Genomic DNA, 9,530 nt, shown 5'->3' with positions numbered 1-9,530 from the left:
CTTTTTGGATAAGGGCTACTCAACCTCTCTCTTGTGTTTGTGTGCACACGCATGTGTGCCTGCATGCACATCACCAATGACATGATTAATGAAATAACAATAATTGTACATCTCTTCCACTATTAATTACATAGCTACAAACAATACCAAAATCAATCTGAGCTCTATTGTAGGGCTTCTTAATGTGTAGAGCTGTTATTTTTCTTTCCCCAGCATATCAAGGACCATATTTGTGTCCATTAGCAACAATTGTTTCTATCTTTCTTTTATACTCTCCAGGACTGCCCTGTGATGGCTCTTGGACCAGCACCACTGCTTTAGGTAGCATTAATAAATTAATTAATATTAATTAATTAATACCCCCCCTTTTGAGAGTCTGGGTGAATTCCTTGAGAATATATTCCTGTCAATTTCTATTATCCAACTACATTTACTTATAAAGAACAAACCTGAGGTGAGTTTCAAAGGTTATTTCACAGTTGCTCTTTGGTGACTTTTAGTCAACTATAGCGTCAATTTCCAGTCTAGCAATATAGGTTGATTATTCCTTATTCAAAATGATTATCCAAAATGACCGGGACAAGAAATGTCTCAGATTTCAGATTTTGGAGTATTTCCATATACATAATGAAATATTTGGTGATGGGACCCAAATCTAAACAAGACATTGATTTATACACCTTATGCACGTAGCCTGAAGGTAATTTTATTTAGTATTTTAAATAATTTTGTATGTGAGATAAAGTTTGTGTACATTGAACCATTACATTTGTGGCATCACATCAGTGCTCAAAAAGTTTTGGATTCTGGAGCATTTCGGATGCTCAACTTGTAGTATAACAACAGCAATAACACTTGCATTTCAATATCACTTTATAGTGCTAATCACTCTCTAAGCGGTTTACAATGTGTTAGCCAATTGCCCCCAACAAACTGGGTACTCATTTTATCAAAGTACAAAAGGATGGAAGACTGAGTCAATGTGAAGTAATGCAGGACTGAACTCACAACATTTTGGCTGCAGTACCAGCAGTTTAACCATTGCGCCATCAGTGATTTTCACTCTACAGATGTTTGCTAACATGAGATCAGGCCTAGAATAACACACTTTCTGAATATTAAGAAGTGGGAAATCAAGATTTCTGTACATTAATATACAGTCCCACTCTATCCCCTATATCTATCCACAGACAGACAGACAGACAGATGTAATGCATAATAATGTCAATGTCTTATTAAGCACTTCAAAGCACAACAAGAATGTCATAGATATAGATAATTATTGCCTGAGACTTACTTGGCTTAGAATTAACAATAATATTCTCAGAGGAATGTTGTGAAGAGAATCTGCAGTTCTCATCTTGACTTTCACTGCTTCCATATTCTATGACATCTACATGTCCAAGAGGCACACTCCATTTTAGCAAGTACCTTTGGCTTTGCACAATGCCACTACTTTCATGAGAAGAACTGAAACAAAGTCACAACAAAATATTTTATTGTATGAGAGTCATCTTATCCATAATTAAAATTCACACAAAAACTTTGCACTTCATAGATGATTACTCTGCTTATATTTCTTTAGACTGCAGCCCTACCTAGGAGCAAGCCCCACTAAATTCCCTGGGACTTACTTCTGATCACACATGTAGATGACTGCACTTTTAATCACTGTTCTGCAATGCAGCTGTAAATCAAGGCATTATTCTTTCCCTTTAAAAACTTTTCTGATGATATTTCACAATTTAAGATGGTTCTCTAATAACAAAGTTTCCAAAGAAATGTTTCCCTTCCTCTAGTCAAAGGACAGCATGATATCATCCAAAAGGAAAAAGCAGTTTTGCAGTTTCCTTTTCCCTCTGTCTTCCAGTCCCATAGGACACAGTGATTTGAGGAAACACCTTGTGTAGCAATTCCCAGATCTTGGTCACAGATTGCCTTTATGTTTTTCATAGCCCTTTAGATATAAAGTATGCATACAATATATTTCCATATCAAAAATAACATTGGATGTGGTGGGGGGGGGGGAGTGCCAACTGAAAAGGATAAAGCATACAAGCTGAGGATGGAGAAAAAAAATCTGTACAAGAGATAAAGGGGGAAAACAGCAAACAAAAATAAAGTCAGAAAATCATAATCTCCTTTGGATTATAGACATGTGGAAGGACTTTTAATTTCAGGAAGAGAAAATGAAGACATTTGGGGGACTGTGTGAAGTCAAAGGCTTTCACAGTCAGAATCTATAGTTTTTTGTGGGGTTTTCAGAACTGGAGGAACGGCTTAGAAGTATAAACTATTTAGAAGTTTATACCATAGGTTACATAAGATTCTTTTCTCCAAATGCCAATCACCATTGCTTGCTTTGGTTAACTTTTCTCCTGTTTGTATTTTAAACTGGCTAACAGAGATAAGCCTGTTTACTTCACAACGGCAGAGCCAAAGCACACATTACAGTTGCCATAGGAATGTTGCTTCCTTGTGGCAAGAGACCCATCCAGCCTACATTTGCAAATACATGCCGCCTACACCATCACTCAACCTCTTTTTCCAGATTCACAGCAGACAATGAACGGGGTTGAGAATTCACAGAATGGTGAACATGAAATGATATCACGCATAGCAAGTATTAACCAGAATTTGGAAACTCTGGTCTGAAAATCATAACTGTGGAGAAGTCATTTTCAGTACCACCAATTTTGTGGTAACTGTGATATGTAATCTCTCTATGATTCTCAGTGGATTCTGCAAAAATAAACAAGGGAACTCAACTACTTTATTTGGAAAAGCCAACACTTACTAGCAACTGATCCCCAAAGTAAAGCTGGGAAGACTCACTCCCACATAACTATGCACAAAGTACTAGATAAGACGCTTCCATGGCAATACTCTGCTTTAAGCCCACAAAATCCAAATACTTTAGCATTCCTTATTTCTGCTCAACTCCTTCAAATATTCTGGATCATCTTGCATTTGTCTCATTGATGATTTGGGTGGGATTCAAGAGCTAAGAGGGAAAAGCATTAATATTTTCCCTCTTTATTCCTTTTTTTACTTCCTTACATACAAGTGCACATTGTCTGTATCTATTGTTATTACAATGGAGGATGAAGATGAGTGTTTGTGAAGAAAAGAAGTCTCTAATGAAGCATATATTTTACTGCAGTTCTCTAAAAAAATGTATGATCATTAAGGAAAGACTTTGACTGAGAACAGTATCTCAGAACAGCTTATTTGAGAGTAGAAAAATTGAAATAATAGACCGGGACTAAAAACACAGCAATGATCATCTTTACATTTCACAGACTTGCACAAATGTTCAGTTGCCTTTATATTGGGGCAGTTTACTGGGGTCATATGCAGAAATTGGCTCAGTTTTAAACACACCCACCCAAGTTATCAGTTCAGACCTCAAGCAAGAATAAGCCTGTCCTTCTGCAAGCAGTCCACTGACCCAGGAGGAAGACAGGGGGAGAGGGAGAGAGGACAGAAGGAAGCAACAGGAAAAGAAAGACAAAAGAAGGGGCAAAGAGAGAGAGAGAGAGAGAGAAAGCACCTTCAGTTCTGACTTCCTCTATCATTGACTTCCTCAACCACTAATATGTGGCCCCTGAGAGATTGTGACTGGAGGAATGTGACCTTGAATAGAGGAAAGGTTGCCCATTTCTGTTTCAGAAGACTTTAGCTTTTATCCTTCCTTGTATCTTTGTGGCAATATTATGAGATAAGGGTCCTGTATCAAGCACAACACATGAGTGCTATGTATACCAGACATGAGTTTGTATGCTTGCTTAGTCTTCTGCTTAGTTTAAAACTGGACGTAGATGTTTCCAATCTCCTTGTACCTACAACAGAAAGCAGGTATCACACTTACCTTAAGACTCCCTGTTCTAGTACACGGAACACTAGTCTATGATGAAGCATTGCTTCCCAAAATATCAAGAAAACCCAGCTGAAGCCAAACTGTCATCTGAATGTGCTACAGTGCAGCCACTGATGGAGACACACAAAGAAAACTTTTTGTGACATACTTTAAAAGTCAGGGAAGGGAATTGTGCTGTCCTACAGATGTTCCTTGACTGCTACTCCCAGCAGCCAGAACTAGCATAGCCAATAATGAGAAATGCTGGGAGCTGTAGTTCAACAACATCTGGTTCTTGTTGTGTGTCTTCAACTCATTTCTGACTTATGGAGACCCTAAGTGAAGCGTATCACACACTGTTTTCGTGGCAAGATTTATTCAGAGGAGGTTTGCCTTTGCCAGCCTCTGAGCCTGTGACTTGCCCATAGTCAGCTAGTGGTTTTCTACACCTGAGCCAGAATTAGAACCCTGGTCTTCAAAGTGATAGTCCACTGCTCCAAGCACTACATGATGCTTCTCACCCATGCTTTAGGTTGAAAAAATGGGTTAAAAGACAAACTCTAGACTGCAATTACTGTACATAATTCCATCTGTTACCAGGATATCCTTTAACAGGACTTTAAAATGAATGATGCACATGTGGCTAGGAGTTTGAAGTTGGAGAAGCAGTCATACTAAAACTCAAAGGGAATATTTCTGAGTAGAAAACAGGTATTATCATTTGTATGTGCAGTCAGGTCTGTGTGCCTGTTTGTACAGCCAAGCTAAATGTGTAAAATCTCTTACATATGTGAGTAAATAGTCAAAATATCTATACCAGAACTGCAACAATAAGTTGCATTTCCTGTCTTCGAAAACCATGTTACAATACTAATGAAATGAATAAAAGATATACAGTACAGTACTTCATTCCACACTCTTTAAAAAAATCAAACTGGTCACAATAAGATAGGTCTAACCAGAAAACTGAGCCTTTTTCTGCTCTCCAGGAATTCAAGGGAAAGCCTCTCCCAGGCCACATAGGAGGTGTTGTTTTTTAACACCAGAGATTGAACATGGGATCTTCTGAATGAAAAGCATAAGGTCTTTCTACTGAGCCAGTGTCCTGTCACACACAATGCAGTTACCTTAAGTGAATGCAAACCATTATGTTGAGCACTGTCACATTTTCTATCTCTTATCTCATTTTAACTAGAAACTTACCGGAGATTCACAGTAGCACACATTAGGACATCATTCAACATAAACACTCGCCGTTCTTTGGTTTTGATTATTTCTCCTTTGTCATTATAAACAGTTTCTAGCATATCATCACTTCTTATGAGGTATCTGTTCCCACTGCTGAGTAGCTGAAATTTTCAAGAAACAGATCACAGTAGTCAATACATAACATTCCTACACTTGTACTTCTATTGGTTTAAACACTTATGAATCAATACTATATACACAGTGCCTTTGTCAATGCTTTGCACATCTGGATCTCAAAAGAAGTTACTTTTTTGTTGCTAATGGGAGCTGAAATTTTATCACCTCTCTTTTATTACCTGTCTTTGTTTTCAGCCGTCACATGGTCAGTAATGGGAGTGCCGACACTGAAACCCCTCAATGCCATCTTAACTGACAGCTAAAATAGAATGTAGGCCTGTGACTCAAAAATTGTCACCATCTGTCTCCTGTATGATTTTTAACACCTTTGCTTAATGAAGAAACCAGTGAAGCTTTGAAAGCTTGCATGATGTATTTTATGCTTTGAAGTTGACCCAAAAAAGGTATTACTGCTTGTGGAGTTTGGATTTCCAAAATTTCCAACCAATCCTCAGAGGTTGGTTGCTCATGCCCCTTGATCATTTAGGGTGTCCCTTTCTATATCTTCTGCAGCTCTACAATTGTCCTATTTGATATTCTGTCTTTAAGATCTGTTCTTTGAAACAGAAAAGATAAGCAGGTGTTTGAGTATTTCCTAATGGGGGAAGTGATACCTATAATTTCTATACTGATGTAACTATGTTATGCTGGATTCAAAAGCCTTGAAAGATTTCTAAATTTTAAAATCTGCTTCCTAACAACAATAGAGGGAAATGTTAAGAGTTACTATCCTACATGAGGAAGCTTTTCCAAATGGGCAAAGGTATATGTTAGAAATATTCAGCAGGCGAAATGGTATAATGGTATTTGACTCTGCTGGGTACACAGAAGACCAATTTTATTATCACAGCCCTCAATGATATCATTGCCATTTCCAAGCTACCTTTTAGGCAGAGGAACCAAAATATTATATTTCTCAACTGTTGGAAAGTCTCATTTTGGGGCCAAAACTCTCAGATCATTAGTTCTGCATATTCTAATACAAAACATAACAATTAAATGCTCAAATCCTCACTATAGAAAGCCTTTGCTTCTGTGGTGGCTGGGTTCCCAACCACCTGAAGACTTCTCCTGAACTACAAAGGGTTAATCTGGGAGGAGGTACATGCTAATGAGAGATGACATCACATGCTAATGAGCAGCTACATCATAGCTGACGTAAGGCTCACTTGGCCAATCAACAGTGCCAGAGCGGCAGTTTCAAAAGATTCCAAGAGAGGGGTTTAAATACCCCTGTAGGACCATGTGTCCTTTGTTCTCCATCTTGGCTGGTTTGGAGAAACCAGAGGTCTGTCCTCTGAGAGCCGGAGGACTGGCTCTGGCATGCAGGTAGAGTTGGCAAGAAGCCAACTCCCTGATTCCAAGAACTCCACAAGGACTGCAAATCCCATCATTGTGTGAGTAGCTTAGGAACAGTGTTAGTCAGTACGTCTAGGTTTTGGTTATGTTTATCTAATAGCTTGCCTGAAATGAATATCTTTGTAACTGTGTTTTTCTGACCTGCCAGGCAAGGCGGCCTAGCATGAGTGATACCTTCCTATTCTATACTCTTTCTTTAAAATAAACTTCTTTCTTTTAAAAGCATCTGCTATCTCTTTGGGCTCCTGTACACGTGCCTTATCTCGGTTACTGATTGCTGTGGGTTAGCAAGAAAGGAAACTAGATCTCTCTCTCAAGCAAGTCTCAGTGTGTGCTTGGGAAATATAGTTTATTGTGCTTGGGAAATATAGTTCATTGATAATTCACTGAGTGGTGGCAGCGGAAGATTAGTTCTTTTTAAGGGATCTCCCTGAGAGTAATGGCCACGCACAGGGCTTTGCTCTCAAGGAATCATCACAGCTTCACTTATATTTCCTCTACAAGAGAAACCAGGAAGGATGAAATGATGCTGTTCCAACCTTGTTTAGGTAACGCTCATTCATGGCTTTTGCTATTTGCTTTATTTCACAGCGTTGATCTGCATCCCTTTTCCTTTCATTTAATTTTTCTGCCAATGTTTCAAGCTCTGTGAGAGCCATCTGTAGAGGCAGCCTGTCAGGGTGGCCTTTAGTAGTGTTCTTCAACATATCCTAAAGTGACCAAAAGGGGAGGGGGGAGAATTAAAAAGCAGAATTGTCATAGTGTCAAAACAAGCATAATTCAAGATTTTTTCCTTGGTTGTGATATACTTAGGAGTTAATCTCAATCCCTTTGTCACACCACCACCATCACTATCCTTATCTCTAAAGACTACCAATATCATCCACTTAAAAATATGAGAAGCATGCCAAGTAAGAAATACAAAAAATACAAACAGATAATTATTTGAATGTAGAAATACAGCTTCATGGTACATTACATGACAGCAATATATATTTTAGTGCTCATTTAGTATTACCTGAAGACATATTAACTCGTCGTCAATGAAAAAAATAAGAAACAAATTATTTACCTCACAGCCATTGCAACCTTAATGTATATCAAAGCAGGGGTCCAAGGATTTATGAAAGAAAAAGAACTAAGAAAGAAAACAAACTTCAAAACAGTAAGTTATCCCCATTGAAAACATCATAACTTACCTGTAGCAGCAGAATGAACTGAGGAAAGCGTTGTATGGGTTTCATCATTAAGCCATAGAGAGTAATTCTATCAGGACTAGATTCTTGGCATTGCTGTAACGAGATAATCTGAAGTGTATTATTAGGCACACTGATTTTTCTCATAAGGAACAGAGATTTTAATGTGGACTTTGGCCCCAAACTATATTCCTATCACTTGCTAAGCAATATTTCATAAATTGAAAAGATCAGAGAATCATAGTGTCAGGCAATGTGTTTCTGGTAAGTTAGAATACTGTTAAACGCTTAGAATTTAGACAGACATAGCTATATAGATGTTGCATTAGAATGGATACAAAATAATAAATACAATAAAGGGATATGACATTTTGAAAATTTATGTATACACATGTGCAAATAATAGTTTTATAATGTTTATTTTAAACAATTATACCCTGCTTTTAGCCTTAAGGAAGATCGGGATATTATATAGTGTACTATCTGGTATTTTTAACTGTAAGCCACTTTAGTTGTCTTTGTAACAGAGATGATGTAAAGTGATGCAGTGGAAAACATCCTTCATAGTCCCTATACTCTCATTTCAGGTTGCCACATGTAGTCAATCAGCAATGCATTTTGAAATCTTGCTGTACAAACTCTGTTTCTGCAATCCCTGAAAATCAAGTGGCAAATGCATCTATATTCAAAATCTACACAGAATTAGATGTTTTGTTCAGTTAGAACACCCCCATTTTCCCCACCTTCTTAAGGAATTTCAAAGTAAAATGCACTGACCTTTAAAAACTCAAGGAAGGCAGGCTTTGTGGCACATGATTTCTTGAGAATTCCCACAGCGGTGCTAAAATTGTTTACATATTCACTGTAAGCATCAAGCACCATAGATTTCGAAAACTGAAATAATGTAGGAATACAATTAGAAGTTGTTCTAGATCCATGTACTTTGGCATTCAAAGTCAAGACAGTTTTCTCAGAGCATCTGGATCCTTTGTATGGATGGACCTCAGGCATTTGGAGAAAATAATATTTGCCATTGTTTCTGATACAATGCAGCTGTATCCCAAGTGTTAGAAGGGAGGTTTCCATAAGATTCTTGTGTTAATGTGCTTGTCAGGCAATTGAGAAGGAGGTGGCAGAATACATGGTCAATCAGGTAGAGACTGAGGGTGAGATGCTGGGACCCTATTTCACAGGGTAGCTTGGCAACTCAGTTTGCCAAACTCAATTATAAGTTGATCAGACAGAAGTACAGAGCACCCTCGGCTTACGTGGGGGATCCGTTCTAGACCCCCCGCGTAAGCCGAATTCCGCGCATGCTCAAGCCCCATTTGCATGAATGGGGCTTGTGCATGTGGTGGCACAGCGGTGCACACGCGCGCCCCATTCAAGTGAATGGGACGCGCCGCCCCTTGCGCCCCATACACTCCCTACCGGCCTTGAGCATATGCTCAAAGCTGCGTATAGGTCACCCGCATATGACACGGGCTCACTGTAGATATGGTTTAGCCAGCCTACACTGCTGTTATTGTTTACATACCGATGCAACAAAGACATCTCCAATCATTTCAACAGAATCCCACTCTGAAACACGACTGGCCAATGCTATTTGAAACAATGAATGGCACTGAAGAATTTCCTTAATCCGATAGAAGACCATCTTTAGTTTTCTCTCACTTAATAATTTGGGTTCCATTTCTGAAAGAGGCTTCTCATATTGCTGAAATTAAAAAAAAAGAGGACCATTTACTAGC

At 38.5% G+C, this 9,530-nt stretch overlaps 1 protein-coding gene across 1 annotated transcript in view; it reads right to left on the bottom strand.

The window, feature by feature from the left end:
• ARHGEF10 (Rho guanine nucleotide exchange factor 10) overlaps positions 1-9,530 on the bottom strand; it is a 144,794-nt gene that overhangs the window by 61,065 nt on the left and 74,199 nt on the right. Inside the window, exons 13-18 of the mRNA XM_042443452.1 lie at positions 9,317-9,496; positions 8,557-8,673; positions 7,783-7,875; positions 7,123-7,293; positions 5,063-5,208; positions 1,298-1,470 (exon numbers count right to left, since the gene is read on the bottom strand). Coding sequence (XP_042299386.1) covers positions 1,298-1,470; positions 5,063-5,208; positions 7,123-7,293; positions 7,783-7,875; positions 8,557-8,673; positions 9,317-9,496 — 880 coding nt within the window. The remainder of the gene's footprint in view (positions 1-1,297; positions 1,471-5,062; positions 5,209-7,122; positions 7,294-7,782; positions 7,876-8,556; positions 8,674-9,316; positions 9,497-9,530) is intronic.

This window comes from Sceloporus undulatus, chromosome 1 (assembly GCF_019175285.1).
Source record: "Sceloporus undulatus isolate JIND9_A2432 ecotype Alabama chromosome 1, SceUnd_v1.1, whole genome shotgun sequence".
Taxonomy (NCBI): domain Eukaryota; kingdom Metazoa; phylum Chordata; class Lepidosauria; order Squamata; family Phrynosomatidae; genus Sceloporus; species Sceloporus undulatus.
Note: the sequence above shows the minus strand (reverse complement) of the source record. Positions and strands in the feature narration are given on the sequence as shown.